Source organism: Lates calcarifer, linkage group LG6 (assembly GCF_001640805.2).
Source record: "Lates calcarifer isolate ASB-BC8 linkage group LG6, TLL_Latcal_v3, whole genome shotgun sequence".
Classification (NCBI taxonomy): domain Eukaryota; kingdom Metazoa; phylum Chordata; class Actinopteri; family Centropomidae; genus Lates; species Lates calcarifer.
Genome location: NC_066838.1, coordinates 4,591,507 through 4,617,470, shown reverse-complemented (window position 1 = coordinate 4,617,470; position 25,964 = coordinate 4,591,507). Strand labels below are relative to the sequence as shown.

The following is a 25,964-nucleotide window of genomic DNA, read 5'->3' as shown; positions in this document are numbered from 1 at the left end:
AACACCTGACATCTGAGGATACTTCACATGGAAAATCCATAGTCTGGTTTAAATATGTCCGGTATTACCTGAAGGCAGCACAACAGCCTATGAAACGGGCAGAGGGCGCGAGAGAGGGGTGGGTGTGACGTCATGGCATGGTGCCCCGTCCATGTTTGGCGGAGAAGAAGTTTGTGTAGCTTCGCAAAGTATAGACACCATTAGTGTGGGTAACAACTGGAGCTCAGACGGAACAAAACTGTTTATTAATAAGTTTTTATTTTGCTTTAGGACTTGTCATGTCAGTGTAACATTATGTAATGTTTTATCTAAGGTGACCTTTCTTAATTTGTCATCATTATCAAGTCAACGTAATATTATACACCAGGCAAAGACCACATCGGGCGGACCTGGATTTACGTCCCACTCACGTTAAAATTAACGGCTAACGTTGATGAATGTGTCGTTCAGTAGCCCGGTCAACGTTATTCCTGGATGGGCTGTGGTTATTCTTCACTTTCCGCAATTAATGAATAGGCTACTAATTCTCCGGAGAGTCTCGCATCTTCCGCCGGGTGGTCTCGTATGAACCGTGTCGAGGCAGCGACGAGGGGTCGTGGGCTCCGCCAGCAGAGCCGGGCTTCAGGATGAAGATGCCCAGAGGAGGACGCCTGTTCCTGGCGACGTGCCTCGGCTCACTCTTCGTTCTTGTGCTTTACTTTCAGAGCATCACTAAACCAGGTGAGACCACACATATACTCACACACAATCTTTTGACAAAGAACTACATAAACCGTACTGTAATATTCTTAAAGTGACGGGTTCTATATTTAAATACCACACGAATACTACTTTAGAAATATAGTGCGGTGACCACAAAGAGAGTAAAACTATTGGGTCAAATTTCATTTGTCCCAATTTGTAGTACACGCACAAGCCATAATTAGCTTGATCATACAAAAGCAATACTGTAATTACTGATAATATTGCATTATATTAATGTTACATGGCTAGCGTACAATGTGGAAGTAATAACTAGTAGATAATGTGTTGGTGTCTTGTATCTCATGCAGCATTCAGGCTTTTGAATAGGGCAGTGGGTTCATGCAAAGGTTGTGCATCTTTGATAAACTATAAAACACTGGCACACCTGTATGTGTGTATGTGTTAGTGTACATGTATGAATCGGAGAGCATGTGCACAGACATAATGAAATGTGAATGAAATTAAGTATGAATAAGTGCACTGTGAACAGTGGAATGTTTTGAAAACCCCCTCCCAGAGACCTCCTGCATTCCTCTGCTGTAACCCTTCTCCTCTTACCTCTCCTCTCCCTTTGTTTCCTGGGTTGAGCCTATTCTGGACATTGAAAGACAGACTGGCCCCCAGGGGACTGCAGACTTCCAGGGGAGAAGTTAAAGCTTAGTCAGAGAGAAAGAGGAAGAAACAGAGGAGAATTAGAGGTGAATCAATTTGTGTTGACCATATGTACTGAAGCAAAGTGGCACATGGGTGTAGAAGAGAGGGAGGAAGAGTGTGTCTTAAAAACAAGGAGTTTTGCATGTGGTTGGTTAAGAAGAAAGGCAGGGGAGGAGAATGGTGCAGAAAGGAGAAAACAGTGTCCAGTTTATGGTGATATTGTTTGCAGAGAGGAGCTTGATTGGTGAACAAAGGTTTCTATTAAAATGTATTCAGATGAACTCTGCAAAGCATGCTCAGATTTGCAGCAATGGGGAAACACGTGTCACAGCATATACTAGAACACATGGAATCATATGTGTTACATATGAAAGATTATGATCAAAAAAGAGTTAAAAAAAAAACTTTCATCACACCCATAATTTGCCCTGAATTGTCCCCAGCACACACCCCATCATGTACACCAGTACACCACCAGAACAGTACACCACCACTGCAATAAATCACCTTTTAGACCACCAAATGCTGAATAAATGTGGAACTGTCTGTGACAGGCAAACAGACCACATGTTGCCAAACCCACAAGTAACACACTCTAGCGCCCCTGGTGCTCCCCCTCCACCAAGTAGGTGTATGCCTTTACTGCCTGACGCGTTTAGGCTTGTCTGCTTTTCAGCCCAACCAGTAGCCATGCAAGCCACATAAGAGAGGACTAATTCACAGGATGTCAACAAAGCACAAGTCTTCCTTAATTACTGTGTGTCTAGTCAGACTGGGTTTGAGAAGCAACACTGTTGCTGTATTAATACTGTTTCTGTGTTACCCCAGCCTTTTCCATTCCTTTTTATTTCTCACTTATGCTCTTGTTTCAGTCTGACTTGAGCACAGTAAATAGAAACAGGATAGAAAGAACCAGCAGGTAGTATTCAAGTACAATGAATTGTTATACTATGTACTGTATATAATACTTTAGCTAATGACAAATGTATGCCCAATTGACAAAAATGTGATTTATACTTTCATACTGTGTTTGTACACTAGACTTTCATATATTTGGACAGCTGTGATCAGCCATTAGGATTTAGCATGGGGTGAGTGCTCGCCTTTCCCGGGGTGTTGGAGGTCTGATGTTTACTTAACCACCAGAATATAGAGGATGAGAAATTTCAGTTTCCCTCCAGTAACGTTCCCTTGTTGTGGGTGGTGAGGTGGGCACTTGGTTGGTATTAAAGAGAAAAACACAGTGCAGATTGTAATGAGCTTAATGCTGTGGTTGGTGTTATGTTACTGTGGTACTGCAGTAACAGTCCCAGTTTTATTAATTACCAAGTAATTATATGCACTCATACAAAGGTGAACAGCTGTCAGATCTGCTAGTCAGCAGTTTGGGCTCTCCTCAGGGCTCTGTTACATACAGGTTTTTGATTATCATGTGTGAACTATGTTTTAGGTCGCTTGCTGATAGAGTTTTCACTTGTTATTGTGCCCACACTGCAGATCAGAATCATTCATCACCGGTGAAGCCATATAGTAGAGTTGGGCAATTTGATGATAATATATTGTGATCGATCTTGAACATGTCCATGATTCACTTTTCAAGTGAATTGTAGAGACTGTGACATTTTGTGTCCTCCTACTAATACTCGGTCTATTCTAATAATGTGGACCCATGCTACATTCACAGATCAACATAATGATTGCTACTAAATGGCTGTGCTGATTGACCAAATGATACCACGTCTCTTTTGTGCATGATGTATTTGAAAGCAATTCAAATTGAGCCAGCAGCATGGCAGATGAGCTGATGTCAAAGAAGGATTCAACGTCAGTAGTGTGGCACAGTCAGATGTTTCTCAAAGCAGAGTTGTCTGTAAATTTTGTTGGGCAAGGGTCAGCAATCTGTTTAGCCATCTTAAAAGAAAACATCTGAAGGAAAATGGCGAGAGTGTTTCACTGAGGTCGGTACAACCCCATTCATCTGTATTTCATGAGGTCCCGAAACAAAAACAGTTATCACTACTACACCTACAATTGCTACTACTCAAGTTCTGAGCACTTGTGTTACTTATTTACTGGTGATTACAAATTTAATATTTAGAGTTTAACTCAGGTTTTAATAACCATTTGAAAATAGTGTCTTTAATGCAGTATTGTGTTTTAAATGATAGATAAGTCCATAAGCCACTTCAAGTCTGAATATTGTCAATAGTGTATTTCAAAACTGGGAAAAAAAAGATAATTCAGATCGTTGATTTTGAGTGCACATTAAAAAGAGTGCAATATGTTTTTCTAGGGAGATCGCTCACCTTTACTTTATAGTCAAATATGACAAAGGCTTATTTTTTCTACAAGTCATCTATCAGAGGACCACTTTCTCATTGTTTCTCTGTTCCTCCTGCCTCTTGCTCTGCTCTGTTCGCTTTCATAAAACCCCATGTAACACTGAGCCAAGGCCTCCATCCTCAAAAGGAGAATAATTCTTGCATAGTTGTGTATTTGTAAGTTGAGCACAGGCATTGTAGATCTCATTTTAAAATGCTCTCATGTTTCATTTCCACTTAGCTTACAGAACCACATTTCCCAATTAAACCTACTGTTTAATATCGGACAGGAAACACAGTGTATATTATTGTTGTGCTTCCATTGTCTGACTTCCGGTGCCAACACCCTGGGTTAGGGACTCAGGAAAGAAATACAAGTTTGACCCAGTATGCTATTATAAACTCACTAGTTAAGTCATGTCACATTTATTATCTGTTAACTGTTCATTTGTTTAAGGTATTTTAGAGAGATTCAGCTCTTATTTTGAGCTTTACTTGCAGACAGAGCTCACAGACAACATCCTCATGTTTTGTTAAAATGAGATCAGTGGTGTTCAAGATACTGCAAACATAGAGGACTAAATAAATGATAGCACAGTGCTTAAGGCTAAACCAAAACAAAAAATACTTTAGATATACTGTTGCTTAGTTACAGGTGCATAGTGTTCATGAACTCTGTGAATTACATGTTAATGAAAGTTAACGTCAGCAAAAACACCTCACTAGTCATCACCAATGTGGTTTACCGTGTATGGTGTATCTGTCCATGTCTAAGTGGTGTGAATCAGAACTGCTGGAGAACTAGCATACCACATGTACCGTTACATAATGTTATTATTAGTCATTTATTTAAACAGTGTGGTCTGCTATGTTAAAGTCCACAGACTTGCAAGGTGTACTTCTTTCCTAAGCTGATGTTGGTCGTTTATCAGTCTGTAATAGATAACTTCTGTCTCAGATTACTGCTGTGCATCAAAACTACTTCATAGACCAGCAATGACAAGGACCATATTAAACTGATGCATGAAGAGTTTTGTTTTAAGGATTTAGGCTATATTCTAGTTAAATAAGACATGTATCACTCAGTAAAGTAGCTGAAACTGAGACGTAAGAGGAGCTAACTCTGTCATCACTGTACCTCTTCTCAAGTCACTTTTTCAAGTTATCAAAAGTGAAAGCAGACACCAGTGAGAAGATATCAAATGTGCATCCCTGATAAAAATAGCACTTGCTCAAGTCCTTGCAATCCCTATCCTCTGCCATGAAATGAAATTCTCTCTTTGTCTCCAAACTAGAGATTACACCAGGGATATAATCTCGACCTGATTTGTTTTGTTTTTTACAAAAGATAAGATGCAAACTTTTGTCCCCAAAAAATCATCCTTCAAGCCAGCATAAAAATGTTTTTAACATATTGAGGAAATGTCTTTGACGTATGCTATTTCCAGTCAGCTTCTCTTATTAGATACATCATAATTTGAACAAAAATAGAGACGCACACCCACTTTCTTTTTCCTCTCTCTCTTTTATGTGGCTGTGTTGACTCGACAATGCTGTGTGACATAATGTCATTGTGTGTGTCGTCGTGTGTGACTTCTCCCTGTGGAAGGGTGGTGGCACACTGTGAGCATCCGTCAAAGATAGAATTAATTTGTCAGCATTTACAAGACAAGTTTAAATCCACACTTATGCTGAAAGTGCTAATTTGACAAGTCTTAGATCTTGCTGTTTGACACAGGAAACCATGACTCTTGGTGTGTTTTTGTCCATGTGGCAGACCATTCCATGTGTTGCTCTACTTGTTTACTGTGTCTGCCTTCATCTGTCTTCTTCATCTGTCTTCTTCCGTTTGTGCTTGACATCAGACTAGAACACTTGTAGGGATATATATTATGCTGCCCCCATTGGTCAAAAAAGAATCACATCTGCAGTACCTAAAACATCTACAGAACCCGCGTTATCTACTGCTCTGTAGGGAAACAAGCACAGTCACCTTCTTAGAATTTTTACGTCTGTTCACATGACAACCCTTTGTACATAATGGTTTGTGCATCATGGCATGGAATTCAGACTGAACTGACAAATGTTGCCCTTGAGCACAACCAGGACTTGAGTGTGTCTGGGGTTTGCTCTTGGTAAAATCATTATTTCTGAACCTGAACATATTCTCTGTTCATGGTGCTGTTTGCTCTACATTCACCCTTTCCAACTTTTCCACTTCATTTGCTAGGCAGCTGTACATGGCTTCACATGCTAGAGGGTGGGAAAACTCTCCTCTCTCTTTCCCAGCTATGGTAGACAATAGCGAATTGTCTGATCAACAAGCCAAACTGCCCGCAGGCACCTGAATAACACATTTTATAGCCGTGGTTCTGCCTTTACACCATGCCACTGTTGTAGGTCTCGAGTGATCTGTCACAACCATTGTTACACAAACTGATCAAATCTGAGGTCAATTAAAAAAATAAACTGCCACAGGTGAGTGGCAGTTTTTTGAAGGTTGTTTTTCCAGACATCACTTATGTTCTTCACTCTTCTGACAGTGATGGATTTCACCTCTTAACTCTAAACAGAGTCGACATCAAGACTCTGATGTGTCTTGCCCACACACAGAGTCTGTGCACATTACACGCCATTTTTATTTATTTATTTATTTTTCCTAAACCTACTGTAGGCACCAAAATAGACACCATAGTCTTTGTCACTGAACACATGTGTTAACTCACAAACACACTTGCTCATCCCTACACATGCCTATTTACACACATAATACACAGTGTAATCCTCTAATTGAACACATCAGTGCTACTTTATGGGCATGCATGCATGCCTCCATCTGATATTGACATCAGTGCAGCTGTTGTGAAACAAACAAAGAATGCTGTGATGCCTTTAAGGTCCCCACAATGCCGACAGCTCTGTAGAGCATGCTGTACACCACATGCTACACCTGCTGGCTATTTGTTCTTCCTCACTCTATGGGGTGCATATCTAAAAGTCTATTTGTAAAATCCCAAACATGCTCTATCTTCTAAATCATTAAGTCTTTTGGCCTTCCCCATAACATTAATGACGGTTTTTACAAAGAGGAAGTACTAAAGCAAAAGTGGATTTATATGCAAAAACGGGAGCTGGAGGCTTGCTTTCTTAAGTAGTTGAAGATGATGCTGTGGTTTTAGTGCTTCATGGTCTGATCAGAGTGTGCCTCTGATCTTTCTTGTTCTGTTAAACCAGCAGCAGGTTATGTTTGTCATTTTTTTGTTGAAGGTGAGCTGTGATCCATTTGTGGCATCTTGTGCTGTGCTTTGTAGCCTCTGTGTTGTGTCAGGTATAAAGGAGCTTATTACTTTTGGATCAACAAACAGGAAGTAGTGATGCTACTTTATTAAGAGACAGAAATGGTCAGAATGCTGTAACGGTTTGGAAAACTGGACCCAAACCTGTGATGTGCTTATATTAGATGTTAATATTAAGTAGGGCTGGGTGATACAAACAACTTTTTGAAATAGTTACATCACAGAAATGAAGCTATTTCTAATTAACGATACAATATGACAGTACTTAAGGAACAGACAGCATACCTCAGAAAATAAGCACAGTAGTCTGATAGCCAGATAGCAGCAAGCTATGATATCAAGACCTCAGTGGTGTGGCGAGACTTTGGCAATAGCCCCATTTGACCAAAAGGTTGATGAGACAGTCCTAAATGGGGCTAGGCTACTGAGAGTCAGATACAAAACAGACTATATATATGTATATTGTTAACTCTGTTAAAACCTGTATTTAAAAAGAAGGGAAATACTAAAACCTGAGGTTTTACATGTAGCATCACCAGACAACAGAGCATTCAAGAGTGGATCAGCAGCAATTAGACCAGTTCCAGAGAATGACTTGTAAGGGACTCAGAGAAACGCAGGAACAAATTCTAACATTGCTGTGTTTTTGTAGACACACATGCTGCTTTTTTAATGGCAAAAGACGTGGTTGCCAACATGGCATCAAGAATGAGGGATTTCAACTGACCCTGATTATGTGAGAATTTAGACTGATAAGATGAAGAGTTTTGTATAATTTAATTGTGTGAATAGATTTTCTCTTTGTAGCTAACACAATCTTTGGTCAGTATTCACTTTCAGTGGTATTCAGATTCTTTATATAAGTAAAAGTATATCACACAACACAAAGAAAGTCTATTTCTGTTGGAAAACTATCCATAGTGTTGTCAGACATTTTTGTCACAAGTGACAAAAGTTAGCACGTTAGTACTTTGAAGTGGACAAATGCTCATTGGATTACATTACTGTTTGTGGTTGCCAGGTACTACGTTCCTATCAATCATTTGCAAAACACAGGAAAATAAGCAGGTTCAAAAATACAAAAATTTATCCTTTAGGACTGAAAGCATTATCTACTGGGGTCACTTGATCCCCTCTCCTCCTGGTCCTAATATTCAAGTTGTATTTATATAATTGTGAATAATAACCCAAACTTGTTAGGGCCTCACCCATTAAGAGGAGCCTCCCTACCTTAACGTCTAACCTAAGTGAACTCATTGTCTGTCAAACTTAACCTTTTTAATGTTCTGAAGAGTTGGGGGGAGGGTTGCACATGTATTTCAGGTCAACCTTAAGTCTGACATCTTATTTAGTTGATGTAGTAATTACTCAGGAAATCTTTTACAGGCATGTTTCTGTTGCATTTTCAACTCATTTTTAAGAATTGTGCCAGTGAACATGAGGACGGTATGAGTAAGATTAAAAGGAAGTGTTTGCCTCATTGCAAAGGATATCACTGATCGTAAAGTCAGCCCATCTTGTTGGCCTAATTACCACCATCTGCAGCTCTCATTAGTGGACAGTGTGACACTTTTAAACCAAGCTGTGCTCAAAACAAACACAAAAACTGTGGTGGCCTGTTACTCCTGGTAATCCCATTGTCTCTTCCTGCCATCTGTTGTTTTCATTTGTGACATCTTACTTTATCTTTCTGTCACCTTTAGTTGTATTGTGAAACTTTTACATACCTCAATCAAAGCAAATTGCATTGCGGTTTTCTCTCAGCTCATGGAAACTTCCGTCTTGTGGCCCTCGTAAAAACAGGCCTTCCTTTTGAGTGCAATTAAGTGCAGTTTTACCTCTTTAAATAAATATTTGCATTATTGATGCCACAGGATCCTCTTGGCTCTTTATTGTGAAAGAGGTTTTCTAAAAAATTAGAAGATTATTTGCCACCACAGGGGGCAGAGATTTGTCTTGATAAATAAATGAAATAATAACAACAATAATAAAAGTTTTAAATGTATTGGACCCACACAATCAAAGCATTTTAGCAAAATTCTTAATAAATGTTGTCGCTTCCTGTTAACTGATAAGTCACAAGATAGTGCTGTCTGTTTATAATGAGCCAGACCAGTATACAGTCTTAATGGAACCTTGTTTGTCTGAGAATGTAACAACAGCAGAGCCTTACATGCCTGGCAGACTGTTAAACCAGACAAGTCCAGGTTCAAAATGTGGCTGTTTGTGTGTGTCATAAGACTGAGGCCTCCTCTGCTCTTCTTCAACTGTCAGTATTGTATCATTTCCTGGTTCTGAGAGGAAGTAGTGGTTTTCTGGTGTATGTGATAGAGCACATGACACAGAAAAAGATGTGGTTTGTGATGATTAGAAAGGAGCACTCAGAAATGTGCTTTCCTTTTTAACAAAGCCTGATAGTGTGAGTTCAGGTAAAAGCTTTGATGCACAGAGAAGAACGTCATTCCTTTGTCAGACTTTATATCCACAATAAAAGATAGCACTGCTAATAGAGGAGAAACTGTAGACTGACTGATATCTTGTAGGGCCAGGAGACTTGGAGACCTTTATGTATGAAGAGAAAGGATCAGTAAAATGAGTTAGAGTGGTTTTATACTAAAGTTTATGGAGTTGCAGATCTACAAATCAAGTAGCATGTCAGAAAGAAATTCTGTCTGTTCAAAAAAGAGCAAGACAAAAGGACACCCTCCTGCCTCCCCTCAACAAGCTCATGTTCACACTCACTCATGTAGAGATTAGTCCAGATAACGCACAGCTTGGTGTCACAATCAGAATTATCTGCACACAAGACTTAGAGTTGTGGCACAGAGGTGCTTTGTAATGCGTATCATGTTCACCATCTTAGTGTCAGCATGCTAACAGTTGCTAACTAGCACTGAACACACAGTATACATGCTCTTGAATCCCTGTACAAGATGTAATGACAATCTGCACACAGTTGAGATATTTCAGTCTGGATCAGCATGGCCAGTCGGATGGACCATCATTGCCATCCTTTGTGTGCCTTGAGTTGATGTGGCAAAAGAAATTATGTATTGAAACCTTGTCAACATTGTTTTTCCTTTTGGGGTTTTCCAAGTGATTAACTCATTTAAGCACCCATGTGGTCTACACCCAGAATAAGGTCATAGAGCGATGGGAATTCTGCAAAGGCTACCAGTGCTTGGAAAGTACAAACTACATGACTTCCTTTTTCTTTAGAAAAATATACAAAGATAGGGAGGTGAATCAACATTTGACATGCTCTTGCTGGTTCAATTTTCCTGTGTGTTTGGTGTGATGTGGGTCCAGGGCCACTGGAATTTTAGTTGTTTTTTTTAAATGTGTCTTTTGATTATTGAGCACTGTCTTTTGAAAGTAAAACTATGTTCACAAATTATCACCCTCTTCACCAGTTTTAGGGCATAAACATGAATATCAGTTAATGAACAAGAGTCTGAATACTGTCTCAAACCATTCAGTCTTTTCAGACTGAGTTTAAAGATGCTCAAGCACGAACAGGTTTCAGTTCTCCTATGATGATTTTAGTTGATAAATTAGCTCTGTATTTGACATCTACTCTCCCCTGTTGCTGTCTTCCCCTCATGATATCAGTATGGATTAAATGCTTAAATGTTTCCTCTCCATCATGTTGTGTTTATACATACAATAAACCATTTATACACAAGTTGAGCCTTTGACCTAGTTTCCAGCTTCGTTAGGAAGTGTCCTGAGTTTGCTGAAGGCTTTGATGCTTAACATGAACAGCATTGCTGTTGACTGAGAGCTTGGACACCTCATTGATTATATTCAGTGGTACCTGAGACTTAGACAGTCTGATTTCTGTCTGCGATCAGCTTTTATTTTTATAAGTGTGCTGTTTCTGTGACCTCTTCAACATTTCATTCTAACAGTACTGTAGCTTTGACTCTCTGAGTGCTGTACAAAAGATTTTATCATATGTATACTTTCTTATAATCAAAAAATAGAATATAGAAATGAGATGTAACTGTGTGTGCCCTGGATCCATACAGGGCCAAAGATGTGGATGTTATATGTATCCAGCAAAGCTTTTCAGCAGGGTCCAGCAGGACTTAGATGTCTATCTCTGTGTGTTCAGATGATGTGGCACAGATTCACCCAGAGGAAGTTGAGGATTTTTGGTGATTTATGTGAGCTCACGCAGAGGAGGGACAGATAGAGGCTGTATCACGGCAGTCTCAGACTCACTGTCTATCTCTGATCCTCTTTTACTACATGTACTGTATCTGCTGACTCATCACTACTGTTATTGTTCTCCTTTTTGTTGTCTTCTTCAAAATGTAGGAAGCTGTTATGATTTACAGTTTGACACCAGAGTACCAGGCCAACGTAGAGATTTATTATATTTCTCTGACATTTCAAAACAGTGAAACTACCACTTTATTTGCTTGATGCCAGCTCAGCAGAAAGAAGAGAAACAGTGGGAGTCAAACAGTCTCTGTCTCCTTCTGGATTCCATGCATAGAATAACCCTTCACCTTGTGTTTTATTGCCAGTTGATATACTTTCCATATGATGGTATGGATTTTTCTCATCATTCCAGAGGCTTCCTTTCAAATAGTTTCCCTCATGCAAATATCTACATAAAGCACATTCCTCATCTCTCTCTACTCACTCTCTCATTCCAGCTTTGCGTAAGATGTAAAGTAACCCTTGGCATTGTTTAGCCACATGTGCAAAACGAAACACTGTTCTTGCTCAGTAACTTTAGCTGCAGACACCAACACTGACTGCCATCAGGCCTGGAGGAAAGGGGGATGGGAGTGGATGGGAGGTGGAAGGAGAAGACAGATGTGTTTATAGAGGCTGGAGGTAGGAGGAGAGTCGATAACATGGTCTCCATCCAGATATTGTAACTTCTTCAAACCAGCAGAGCCTGGATGAGGAAATTGGTACTGGGCATTCTCCAAATCTGTTTTGTTTTGTTTCCAACAGATAATTTGCTGTGGATAGATACAAAGTCAAATTATACAGGACTGATAAAGAAAAAAAGTTGCAGCTAAGTCAAAGAGAGACAAAAAGGAGGAGGAGAGTAAACTGTGAGTTTAGAAAAGTTTGAGTAGTAAAGAGTGAAGTTTGAGAGAGAGAGTTTGGAGGGAACACAATGTTCCAATGGAATCTATAAATGAAAAGTGGGAGGCTTCTCTATAAGAGGGATCACGTCATGACAAAGGCAGACCAGAGGAGGGTTGGAAAGTTGGCTCTGACTGACCTTCCCTATAACTCTGTTTGACATCTTAACAGTGTAATTTAAACCTTTGTGCAAATACATGATACATCATAAAAAGTGTTCCTCCTTTGTGATCTAAAATGAACAGCAATGTGGTCAGATTTCAGTTAGTGATGACAAAGTCAACAAAGCCACAGCAAGCTCTCTTGTTAACATATAACTTAAATATGTAACTTACTGTGGTGTTCTCCATTTCACATAGATCCTGAGAAAAGGTGAGAAATTCACTATAGCATGAGTTCATAAAGATAACACAGAAACACACTTTTCCTATTAAACATTCTTTGTTTGCTGCACAGCTAATGAAGAATAGTGTGATTTATAAAATCTTTCTCTGTCACTGTAGAACCTGGTGTAAAGACTGGCAGTAGACCAGGGAAAAGCAGAAGAAGTCCACTGCAGACCCTCTACAATGGAGACCAGGTGAGAGCACAAATGCATGCACAATGAACAACAAACATATTTTTTACTTGGCACTTTCATTTTCAGATTTTAAGTGATCTTACTCGACCAGAATAATTATCATTTTAGATGGTTATTCAGGTGTCTGCTGCTGCACTGTATGAGTTTATCAATTTAAATACCATATTTTCTAAAAGATATAGTTTAAGATTTCGGGATACATGTGTATTACATACCTCTCTCATATCTCTCATATCTTCTCAATGTGAAGCTACAGCCAGCAGCTTAGCTTAGCATACATACTGGAAATGGAGAAACAGCTAGCTTTGCCAAGTCAAGTCAGATCTTTCCATGTTTATTTACTCGTTCAAGAGGTTGTGTGCTGGACTTGATCTTTCCTAGGTACAGTGACTTCCTGTTGTCACTGTAAGGTTGCCAGGCATGCCTCCATGCTAAGCTAACCAGCTGCTGGATCTAGCCTTATATTTAGGGTTAAAATTGTAGATGCAGCTGTCTCAGTCTTGAGTGTAGATTTGTCCAGTTTTGAGGTTCTGTCAAGAGGTCTTTGCAACAGATATTGACATTGGAAGGAGAAAAATGTACAATTCCCAAATTTCTCTTAAGAAAAAGGTCATTTTGGCGTCTTGGTGTAAGTCTGGGCTGTAGGATATTAACATTTAGAATCAGAGTAACCTGAACCCTGACATCAAATGATGCTTATTGTCACATACAGTGTTTGGCTGATTGGATATGATTTGTAGTACTGATTCAAGGTCAGTCACTGAGGTCACATTGCAGCCTGTCATTTTGGATTAGCATGCAGTGCACTGAAGAATACATGCAACAAAAACATACAGTAACAAGCTGTCCTGCATAATAAGCAAGTCAACAGAGATACCAGACCTCCTGTAAATAGGTAGGAGGGTTAAGGAGTTACTGGAAGTTATTGGTTTAAATTTGTTCATTTTTCATTTGTTCATTGTTCATCATTCGGTTTTAAAAAGGAAAGAGCTAAAATAGTACTCTAAACTTGATATATGCAGTTTTTGTTAATCATTTTAAGATATAGATGAACTTGTATCAAAAGTATTAAATCTCTTGTTCTGTGAGTTTTGCTCTGGACAGACTGCAGCAGTTTTTAAGAGGTGTTTCTGTTTGTGCTTCTTCTTTTCTCAATCGTCTGTCTGGTCCCTCTTTCATCCATACTGCATTGTCCTCATCACAAGCAGCTGGAGCTGTTGGCAGCTCAGAGGTCCCTCCAAGGTCGCAGGGAGCTGCTGGAGCAGGCATGTCTGAGCCACACGAGGAAGCGCCGGGTCCTTTCGCCTGAGGATCTCAAACACCTCATTGTGGATGATAAACACAGCCTTATTTACTGCTACGTACCCAAGGTTGGTTACCATTACATTAAATAGTGCAGCTGAAATTGTAGACTGTGTTAGTTTGTCACACAGGAAGGAAGAAGGAGGGGACAGAGTTAGAGACGTGAAGCAAAGATACTGCGTGAGATGAAAGGGACAGGTTCCTGATCTCTAATTTCAACCAGAAGATAGTTACTGTAGTTTGGCCGCCGAATTAGCCTGCAGTTTGAGTCAAATCTGAACACACAGGCATGATACATATATTGTTAGACTCAGCATCCATGGCTATAAATCTGCTTAGAAATCATTAAAAAACCTCACTAATACCAGCTTGAACTTGCCTGAAAATCATCACATTTTAAGTTTTCTTTAGCGTCAAACTAATCCAGTCACACTTGTCTGAACATCGATGGGTACACTGCAGTTAGGAACCGGTAATAAATAATTCAGCATACATTTAATTGTGCCAGTTTGCAAAAATGTAAGCAAATATTGGTTAAAAAAAAGCTCAAATTGTAGCCCAGAGTGTAAGTCACTGGTAACATCAGGTTTCCTGTTGACAAGGACAGAGTTTGTGTTGGCACAGTTGTCTCGATTTTATCTTTGTGAAATACACAATATCAGACTGAAAGCCCCTGTAGCTAAGACTGCTGAGATGTGAGTTTGTTGCAGTGTATAAAAACAGCAGCTCTAGTTTCCCAATGTATGAAAGTGAATTTTTGCTTGAAAGAAAATCCTCCTCCCTTTTATGACTTCCAGGTAGCCTGCACAAATTGGAAACGTGTCCTTATGGTCCTCACTAGTGACGGCCGCTACACTGATCCTCTTGCCATCCCTGCCAACGAGGCGCACGTAGCTGGTAACCTCCGCACGCTTTCTGAGTTCTCAGTCCCAGAGATCAACCAGCGCCTTCGCAGCTACCTCAAGTTCATCTTTGTGCGGGAGCCCTTTGAGCGTCTGGTGTCTGCCTACCGGAACAAGTTCACACGTAGCTACAACACCGCTTTCCACAAGCGCTACGGAACCAAGATCATCCGTCCGGCACCGTCCAAACCCTGACCCTGAGGCACTGGAGAAAGGGAATGATGTTTCTTTCCATGAGTTTGTACAGTATCTCGTGGATCCTCGGACCCAACGGGAGGAACCTTTGAATGAGCACTGGGAGCGGGTGCACTCCCTCTGCCACCCCTGTCTGATCCACTATGATGTAGTGGGGAAGTACGAGACTCTGGAGCCAGATGCTCAGGCTGTGCTCAGGTTGGCCGGAGTGGAGGGGACACTTCAATTTCCAACATCTGGTAAGAGCACCAGGACTGATGGCAACATGGCAGCACGGTTCTTTAAGCATATCAGTCCTTTCTACCAGAAAAAACTGTTCAACATGTATCGAATGGACTTCTTGCTCTTCAACTACTCCACACCAGAGTATCTCAGGACTCGATAAGGGGCAGAGTGAGTGCCATAGATGGCTCGGGTGTGATAGTTTTTCTTTCACATCCCATCCATACTCATAAACAATGATTATTTTGCACTTTCTGGTTGCCATGGACCTTTAAAATTTTCATTTCTGCATAGGTGGTCCATCACAGGCATAGACTCGTCACTACTACTCTCCAGCAGAAACCGGTGGCTGTGGAGAATGAGTTGATTTTCTGGTTTCAGTGAATGGAACATTCTAAGTGGAACCAAATTTCGTCTTGAGAAGGAAAAGACAGTTAGTTTGTGCTGTAATCTACCAAGCATATGTCACATTTAGTGTTTTGATGTTTAGCAGAACAGACAGATTGTTTTCAAAATGTGTTTGAAAATGCAGGTGACGTGTCTACTTTCACGCATCTTCACAAACAGGTCCTTTCTGTCAGAGCTTTAGGTTCAGTTAGAATTCGGTATTTATTTTTTGTTTTCCTGATTGCCATTTCTAGCTCTAGTCTGTTACATCTGGCTGTCACGTTGGTGTAATGTGCCTTACCAGCATTCCTGTGGTGCCCACTACAGGGACATTTCCCCATGGCTTGTTAACGTGAGCCATAAATCAAGGTCAAACTTCAGAGGAGCAGGTTCTCCTCTCACATGGGTATACAGGTGAAACAGAACACAGAAGATTATTTCAAAGCACCTGAAGTACAATATCTCTGGAAGGCCTTTATTTATGTATGTGAGAGCATAAAGTATTTATTATTGAAATGTATGGATTTGAGCTCATGATTTTGTGAAAATGAATTTTATATGAAGGCATAAAGGTTTTTTGTCTTTCAGAGTAAATATTTACTTGCATGGAAAGTTACTTGCTGTCTTGGCTTTTGCACATAAACTGATGCCAAATAGAAATCTTCTGAGCAACTCTAAAGTTATCATATCACACTTTTTTCTTTTCTTTTTTTTTTTTTTTTTTTTAAAAAAAAAAAAGCTTTTCTCAAACCCATGTTGAAAATCCACATCCAGGACTTGTCTTATCTTAACTTGTCACAGCACCGAACACTATCTTTAAATTTATATGTGAGAGCATTTCCAGGGAAGCCTGCAGTATCTCTTTAATTCCAGTAAACGCTTGTTGCCACCCCTCCTCTATCGCTGTCTGTATTTAGCTCTGGGCAGGTAGGCTGAACAAACAACCACATAGCTGTGGTCAGGGCTGGGTCCAGCCCAGCACTCCTCCTGGTCAGAGCTCCCCTTGTTAGGGTGAAGGCAGGCACATGAAGGGTTAATCCACCCACAGTAGTCATCACTGCTGCACTGAACGGCCTTGTGCAGCAAATGTCAGTAAATTTATGCTAATAGTACAGAGGTTAATGTAGGACAGTGTTTATTAATCACCTGTGCTGCAGAAGGATCACTTTTAACAAATGGCTTCAAGCAGTTTTGATATCTCTGGTTCTGCTGCATCAAAGTTTTGACTTCATCATGATGTCATCAGTGTCCATTACTTCATGAAACTATGGCTAAAATCACCCAGTAGCTTTACAGATTTAAATTAATACAGTCACATCTGCCAGCGCATGTGCAAAACTGTTGAAAACTAGTACATTAAACTGCAGTACCTTACACTATGTAAGACTTTTAGAGTACATATGAGTTGAAATTATTTGTTAGAATTTAAAACGTAATGTTTTATTTTTCCAGCTCCATAAATTCCTTAAAATTTGCTGTGAAGTTTCAACAAAGAATCCTAAATTTGCACTAATTACAGTAAAAGAGAAACTGTGGTTTCAGTAAATTCATTCCAATGAATTACAAAGCTAGTGTGTGTGTGTGTGTGTGTGTGTGTGTGTGTGTGTCAGTGCATAGCAAATCAGCTGAATATGCAGAAAATGCAAATTGTATGGAGACACTGACCTGTCTAGGACAGCATGCGAGTCAACTTTTCCACTGTAAAGTTTAAAAATAAACGATTTTTGAGTAAATATTTACTTTGAATTTATCAAGGAAATTCCTCTGGAAAATGTGCTGCTATATTTGAACACAATTAAGTGAAGTTCACAGAATAGGAACTTTGTCTGCTTTCCCTACAGTACTAAAACTAAGTTGCACAGTTCTTTTCGGAGAACCATCTATCAAATGATTAGGAAATAATGGACACGTAAAATAAAATGTTGCTGTAAAATCTCACAGTCAGACTCAAGGCGCGGACACACTGACTATCATATGCATCTGTGATGATCAGTGTGTCCTGTTTTGTCAGAAGTGAAGCTGTTTTGTTTTTCGTAGCATGTTTCTACATCTACCATCTTAAATTTGTGATTCAGATTTACGTTGAATTCCCACCTGGATCCTTGTCACATCAAAATGTTTAGAAATGGGGACCACACCTATATATATTGTATATAATGCAATATAACTACATTCTTTCTAATAACTATGACAAATACAGTGCAGACTGTAAGTTTTTTGGAAAGTTGTACACTGTTGTTCTTCAGGTTCTCTCTAAATTCAGTTTGAATTAAAATAATCAATACTTCATAAAGTGCGAAGTCTCAGTGTTAATTTGAGTAGGTTTACATCAATATAGAGAGAGAACAGTGGGAGGTGGAATCCTTTTAACACATAGTCCCCGAAGTCAAGGAGTTCAAAAGTAATTATACAGATACAAATGAAGTCTAACCTAATTGTGATAGGTATTATTGCCTCAACTCTTCGACCCAACAGCAGACACTGTCTGGTGATACAAGCTTCCACTGCAGCCACCAGCTGTGGAGCCGACTCATATTAAAGTTAAGACATGGCGCTTTAAGTACTACCCATTATTTTACTGTACAGAGGCAGAGAGCCTGAAGAACAAAAGAACAAACTAACTGTTCAAATACTTGCAATGTAGTGTAACATTTTCCGGTCTCAACAATGTCTCCCCGTAGAATATCTTGGGGCTTCTCTGTTTATCAAGAGACTAATCTAGCCTGGTTGAATTGAAAACATTTAGTGCAGGGACTTATCTGGACCTGTTGTCCTGAGAAAAACAGGAATCCTCCACAAAACAACAAAAGTCAACATATCCATTGAAATAGGCAGGCCCCGCAGTCAGGATATTAGTTACAGTTGCGCTCAATAAGTTCACACAAATTATGCTAGTGCATGTCAAGACAAGTTGGCGCTGAACTAGCAGGAACCAGCTTAGTCTCTTCCAGATTTCTTTTATAAGACATTTCATTTGTGTCAGACAGGTCCGTGCAGGCCCACTCTGGAAACATTGCATTTTTCTTCCTGTAGTTACGCTTTGAAAGGTGCAATATCTGTGTGTGAGTATGGTGTTAAAAGCTGTGTTTTTATAAGTGACTTCCTCTTTTATTCAGTCCTTAAATTTTGTGCCATCATGTGTTTGCCATGGATCACAGGGTTTTCTTTTTTAATGCTCTCCTTTGTAGCAGTGTGTGATTTAAGCCATAATTTGCAAGAAGCTGTCACTTGCCAAAACCCAATCACACCCTTAATGTTTTTCTTCCTACTGGCTCAATGACATGCTGCTCAAAATATATGTTTTACCTTTTAATTTCTTTTTTCCTGGAAATTACAGAATACAAATAACAAGTAGCTTATTCTTTCAAAAGGCTTACACATACTGTATTTCCATCTCAAAAGCCCAGACGCTGCTGTGAATAAGCACAGCTAGTCAGACATCTCCAGCCATTTTCTGTAGAAATGGTCCTTTAGTCAGAGCAGTGGCTTGGTGAGTCACTGTGAAACAGAGAACAGAGCACAATCTGAAAGACTCTCATGCACCAGTTTACTTGTGACCCAAAACTGTGAATGTGATAACTGAAGTGCACTTGCTGATGCGATGATTGACTGGCTGGTTACCTTGAAGTTTCAACAAATACAATCGCTCAAAAGCAGAAGAGAGTGTGTGTGTTCTTTTTTGTTCCTCACAAACACAGTTATGTCATACTCAGAGATACAAGGGAACAGGACTAATGCTGTACTACAATTTTATTGAACGTAGACATTTTGTAGTGTCTTTCTCCTTCAACATCCCTCCCCTTCTGCATCAACACACCGCTGCATTCAGGTCTTCCACTGATCAAAGCAGTGCAGTAGGTCTTCTTTGGACAGTTGTCTCAGAACCTCTGTCGTTCTTTTCTTAACTTCTGACACAGACTCAGAAAGTGTTCTTTTGAGCACAGATTTGCACATGGCGCTAGATCAGGTGAATAGGGAGGGTGATCAAGCACTGGGATTTGGGATTTGTTTTTGGGACAGAAACTGCTTCACCTTTTGATCAGGAGTCAGAAGTTTCAGGACAACTTTGGCCCACACTTTTGTCACATTCAAATTTTGTTGCAACTGTCTCCTTATCAGTGGAGACCAATTCTGCTATCATTCTTATTCTGAGTCATCAATCAATTTGTTCATGGGCGCCTAGAAAGTTTGTCGTCTTGGACGTCCTATCTGCCTGCACAATCTCTTTTGTGCCTTTCAAACACGTGCACGTGACATGCAGTGTTCCCCATACGCCTCAGTTAATGTACAAATAGATTCAGCTGCTGTTATGTTCAGTTTCACCAAAAATTTCAAGTTAAAGCCTTGCTCAACTTGCTAATCATTTTCCGACACCTTTCCAAAAACATGTGTACTTCAATCAAGTTAACGTCACTTATTGGAAACTTACAGCAGTTGTGCATGAATACCCAACCTTTAATATATAACACTGGGTGTGACAATGAACCATGTGGTTTTGTCTTCATAAGCGCAGTCTCATTATTTAATAGCTATACCTCGTATTCTTCCAATGTTGCTGGTAGAGGGAGATTTTCATTGAGATAGACCTTGTTTTTCTCCCCAACTACTTATGGTTGCCTGCAGTGCTTGATAAACAGGCCAGCCTTGGAAGAAAAAAAAAAAGGCTCTTAAAAAGGTAGTATTTTTCAGCTCTATGGTGCATTTATGATTATGTTATCATGTTGCACCAATGATTTAAAGGCACATGGCTTGAGAATTAGTGCCACCTTGTGTTTATCTAAATAAGCCCACCTCCCAATATTTACAGCGGGGATGGAGACATTAATTTGTGTTGATGTAAACCTGACTACTGTCATGCTTGATACTTCATTTTATGGAGTATCAAGAAGTTATAAAATAATACACATACTCTAACAGTGGCTTTAATTTGTAGTCCTTTTTTTTGGCTAATTTGCGTGATGGTGCCAAAGTAACACTGAGTTTGTTACACTGTTGCTTTTTATTAAAATATAATTGTTCATAGCCACAAAAATCACATAAACACTCACCACACGTCACGTTTATGATTCCACACTTGATCTTTGCGCACACATAAGACAACACACTGGAGGTGTGGAAGCTCAGGTGACAGTGAACACGGCAAGATTAGAAAATGAAGGCATTTTAAAAGCCTCTAAAGACATTATGTGGCAGTGTCAACACTTAAGTACAGTACAAAATTTTGCCTACAGAAAGCAACAGAGAAGGACTGCTGCAACATTTAGATACAGCTACCATTTGTTAACATTGACATGGTTGTAGATGACAAGATTTTAGTTGACATTAATTTTGTTTTCAAGGCAACTATTAAAACAAAAGTGCAAGTTTGCAATCCCTTTGACATACTGATTAATAGGGCTGAATGATAAACCATATTTCTAAGGTAATAGTTAAACACAGTTTGGGGAAATTCACTTAATACCTGTCTTGCTAAAAGTCAGATGAGAAGATTGGTAGCAGTCTCATGTGTTTGCTAAATTTAAAACTATAGCAAGCAGACAGTTAGTCTGGCTTTCTTAGTTAAAAATTGCCTGCCTGCGTCTCTAAATTTAACAAATAACTTCATCCTATCTCTTTTATTGTAGCATGAAATATTTTTTTTTACTCTCAACATATAGCTTTTGCTTCAGTTTCATATTTTTCATTCCACTAGCATCTATATCTTTTCATGTTCTCATCCAGTATTTCTTTCATCTACTCTAGTAGATGGGGTTACAATCCATATCCGCCATGGTCCAGGCCTTATAGGAAATAGTGTGCCCTAAAGCTAAAAGCATAAATTCTGAATAAATATAGTCTTTTTTTTCTTATCTAAACTTATGGAATGAACTACATGACATATGTTGAGAAGGGCTATCCAGCTCAGGATTTGTAGTTATTCACATCATTCCAAATGTTAATGATCTTTGGGGTTTTTCAGTTCTGGTTAAGTTTTAGCTCTCTAGCAATATTCTCATCTTTGAATGAATAAGTATATTCCCCATACATTGCACTAGTCCTTTAAATTACCATCATTATCACCAACCTAGACCTAGTCATTATCAAAAAAATCAAGTAAACTATATATTCCCTACACATAATTCAAGAATAACTACAGAAAAAAGTTGAATCTTTAAATGGCCGCTACAAATGTGATGATGTATTAAAAAAAAAGGAAGTAATTATTATATTCATTATCTATATAAATGTGACAGTTTATTATGATACAGATTTCAGGTTATATCATCCAGCCCAACTGATCATGACACACTTACTGAATGTGCTGGCACAACACTACCTTAGCTCTAATTCTCACAGTACCACAGTTAACACATTAATCTCATACAGTAAGCTTGAGTGAAATTAACTGTGATTCAGTACAGTACAGTATTATATTCCATTACCTTCTAGTGTAGAAAGTACTGTGTAACAGTGTCACAATAAAAGCTTTTAGCAAAGCACTATTAACACTGAAATACCTCACACACATATTCAGTCTGATAAAACAGGTTATTCTCACATTTGCCTCAGATTTCAGTGTTTAGGAGGTTTGTCTCAAAATAGGTACAACTAGTAACAGCACACAGCAAACATGTTCCATGTGATTTAATGAGTGCATCTACACACACATTTGTATTTCTGTGTTATTTTGAGATATTGTGTAAATCTTTGAGATGAAGCTCATACACGTGAAGAAATGCAAGTATGATAGCAAGGATACAGATAGCCAATATACATCAGACTATAGAGTCTGTATCCTACACAAGGAGGTTTTTGCAGTTACATACAAATTGCAATCTTCCGTATATTCATGTCAACTGAAAAAATACACGTTTATAATATGGAGATGCCTAAACATGACTTTAAATGTTAACTGAATGACGAGTGCTACTTCAAACAGAATGCGAAGGTAATTTGGCATGACATGACTGAAAACAAGGTCAATGGAAAGACATGATTAGGTGCAAATTTGACCAGGATGGTGTTGCCATGTCTGTGCCAGTTGAATATGTCTTAAGCACATGAATTTGAATTTATGAATTTCAATTTGAATATGAATCTCATAAACATACAGAGATGAGAGTGACAGCGAGAGAGAGGGACTGTGGGAAAAAATAAGAAAGGACTGGAGTTCAAGCTGAGTTCCGAAGTCAGTCAGCGGCTGAGCTGAAGCCAAACCGTCCAGTGGTCAAATCTGTGCGAATTATGTGAAGCCAGAATTCACTTCGCTGTCTGTCTGAACACCCTGAAGAGTAACATGTGCATGTACATGCACTCACTGCAGTAATGATGAGGTTTTATGGTTCTGACAATGTCACAATGAGCAGTAAGGCAGTAAGTGAGGGATTACCCAAGATCCTCTGCAGCTAGACAGTTGATGTAAACACATAAACCTGGGCTGATGGATGAAAACAATTGTAGAAGTCATCTGCATCAGCTCACTGCGGTTTGTTTGTTTGTTTACATTGAGTGGCAGCAAAAATTATTCACAATAAATAAAATACTGACTAAGTAATACTAATTTTTTTGAACATTGAGATTGCTGTACAAATAGAGAGGTGTGGACATATTTTTCAGAGCATCAGAATGATTTGGAACGTGACTGTGTAAGTGTTTGAGCCTTTAGTTTCTATTATGTAGATGTAGAATCTGAAAAACTATCTCATTGCTTAGAATTATTATTGTAGTATTTGCATGTGCCTGTTTAATGGCATTGTACAGTATATACCCACTGTATGTGCAATGAAAAGCCATACATCATCTGCATATTAGACATTCTGGAGACAGTTTTTGTGTCAAAAAGTCAAAAATGTGATATTTTCACTGAGCACAAATTGGTCCTTCTTTTACCTGTAATTATTTCATATTTTGGTGACTTGATGTGAAACCTATTTCTCCATAGTGGAGGAAGTGTCTAAGAAGGAACAGCTGTCAGTGGTTACAGGGATTTGTGCACAGGAATATTACTGTAGCTTTACCAAGCAATCTGTACAAACACAGATATCCTTTACACTGCTTTAAGGAGTCCTATTCCAAACCATGCTTACTTGTTTTCTTGTTTAGATGAGAGGATTGTGTGTACAGTGTACATTCAGTCTGAATTACTGGAAACAGGTGGAAACTGCTAACCAGGCATTGTCAGAATCCAGGAATATGCAAGCAGCTGTAAAGCTTACTAACAAACACATTATATCTTATTTGTTTAATCTGTACAAAAACCAAAGATGATGGCCAAAAATTAGTTTGGCACAGGACCCCATACATCAGTAATTTTTTACACTTGTATATTTGTTTTTGTATGGACTTAACAAGCAAGATATGTGTTCATTATTGAGCTTTTGAGGTGTTGGCAGGAGATTTAGTTACCTTTGGAAAGGGTCAGGCTAACTGTCCCCTTTTCCAGTCTTTGTGCTAAGCTACATTAGCCAGCTGCTGGCTATAACTTGATATTAGTTTATGTCAAACAATTGCTTGAATAATAGCTTTTTAGTAGATTTTGATTTTATTCCACTGGCCAGGAATAACTACGTATGCCCATAGGTGTCAACACAGACACAAAGAGTAGGGATTCTGGACACAAATACATCATTCATAGACGTCAAAAACATGCTGGTGTGTGCCTCCATCCCTCCTAAAGTCAACAGTCTTTATGGTCAGTTTTGTTTGGCTCCTCACCTCATTTATGTAATGGTTCACCTACAGAGTGACTAAATATGTTATCTCCCATAACACTTCGCAGGTGCCCTAGACCAACACAGGATATGTCTGCACCTCCTACACATTGCAGGAGATGCTTGAGGTGGCGACTCTCAAGGTGATTCTGCACTGTGCGTTAAACTGCAAGGAAAGATGTGATTCCATTGTTTGTGATAGATAAAACTCCAACCGAACCTACTAATTTTCTTCCTCCTATTCATACTGTTCCACTGTGCAGCTGTGCCATTTGCCTTTGGCCATGGAAATACCTCATGCAATCTGTCTGTCAGACCCTGTTATAACAGTATCTAAAACATCTAAAACCTTGGGACAGGGGTGTTCACTCTCACAAAAGATAATATATGGATAATAATAGAGATTCAGGTTTTTTCATGTGATTCTGAAATATTGTGTGTTTACAGGTATTTAACCTGATGTGCATGAAAACAACATCTGTCCAAACTGTCTGTTCCAAACATACATACATCCATGAAAATTCCAGTTAGTGAACTACATATGTGAACCTCTACCACCTCTAGCCTTAATGCATAGTACAGTCTGTTTTTTCTGTCCAAGTTCAAACAAATTTCCTTTAGACATACTAATTGTTCACAGTAAAGGCCGCTGAAAAACAATTCTACTGGCCTACAGAGTTGATATGCTGTCATGATGTCCAGCTGCTATGTTGTAAAATTGCTACATATTCCTCTGATAAAGCCAAAGAGATGAGCTAGGAGATGAGGTGAACACAGAGCCACCAAACTCAAATCTTAGTGCAGGAAAATTAAATGATGGACAGATAAAGAGGAATGATTTTAAAACTTAAATTCAGTATACTGTAGATGTTCTGAAGGACAGAGAACAAAAACTTCTAAATACTTTCAAGTCCTTTGCACTCAAATAAAAGAATTAGATCCAGCTGAGGGCTGGACATGTTCAGCAAACCCTCTACCCAGATGGATGGGTGTAAATGGGTGGGTGTCACATGTGCTGTCTCTCCACCAGTGTAAAGGTTTGAATTTGTGACGAAGACAAATTCTTTGGTATTAACTGGCCCAGTGATAAAGACCAGAAAATGCTTTATTGTCCAATCAAAAGCAACTCTGTGCAAATAATATTGGTGCAACATGACAGTGGCTGGCGAAGGGTTCAGGGTAAAGGGGAAAAATTCATAGACCCAAGCCCTGAACCAGTGAGACGCAGCGGAAGCACAGGGCCAGAAAGCCAGTGCCCAGCAGGTCCCCCAGGGCAGTCAGGTAGGGGATGGAGAAATTGTCAGGGTCCAGACTCTTTCTCCACATCAAACGGACAATGAGGTCAGCAACATAAAGGAGGATAGCCACCTAGAGAGAGAAGAAAACAGAGCTAAACAGGCTGCAATTAGAGAAAAAAAAGATAATGCAAAAAAGAAGAAAAACCTGATCTAACTGATCTGTGGAGAAACTCAACTAATGTGAAAAATACAAATTCTGATTTGATAGAAAAAAAAAACCTCAACATATTCACATTAATCCAATCTTGTTCTGACAGTAAC

The 25,964-nt window shown here is 39.2% G+C and overlaps 2 protein-coding genes and 1 long non-coding RNA gene across 5 annotated transcripts in view; 1 reads left to right on the top strand and 2 right to left on the bottom strand.

The window, feature by feature from the left end:
• Positions 1 to 239: 239 nt before the first annotated feature.
• Positions 240 to 1,439, bottom strand: LOC127142548 (uncharacterized). The gene is made up of 2 exons (XR_007813370.1): positions 1,303 to 1,439; positions 240 to 711 (listed from the first exon to the last, which is right to left on the bottom strand). It is a non-coding gene; the product is annotated as an uncharacterized LOC127142548 (long non-coding RNA).
• On the top strand, positions 578 to 19,374 carry LOC108882666 (carbohydrate sulfotransferase 11-like). The gene is given in 5 exon segments (XM_018675325.2): positions 578 to 720; positions 12,631 to 12,707; positions 13,916 to 14,077; positions 14,807 to 15,085; positions 15,087 to 19,374. Coding segments are annotated over 5 exon segments (1,017 nt in total). The 5' UTR covers positions 578 to 626; the 3' UTR covers positions 15,492 to 19,374.
• The window catches only part of LOC108882664 (solute carrier family 41 member 3), a 32,104-nt gene continuing 22,585 nt past the window's right edge, over positions 16,446 to 25,964 (bottom strand). For all 3 annotated transcript variants that reach the window (XM_018675323.2, XM_018675322.2, XM_018675324.2), the window contains exon 11: positions 16,446 to 25,773. In XM_018675323.2, the coding sequence (XP_018530839.1) occupies positions 25,600 to 25,773 (174 nt within the window). In that variant the 3' untranslated portion in view covers positions 16,446 to 25,599. The remainder of the gene's footprint in view (positions 25,774 to 25,964) is intronic.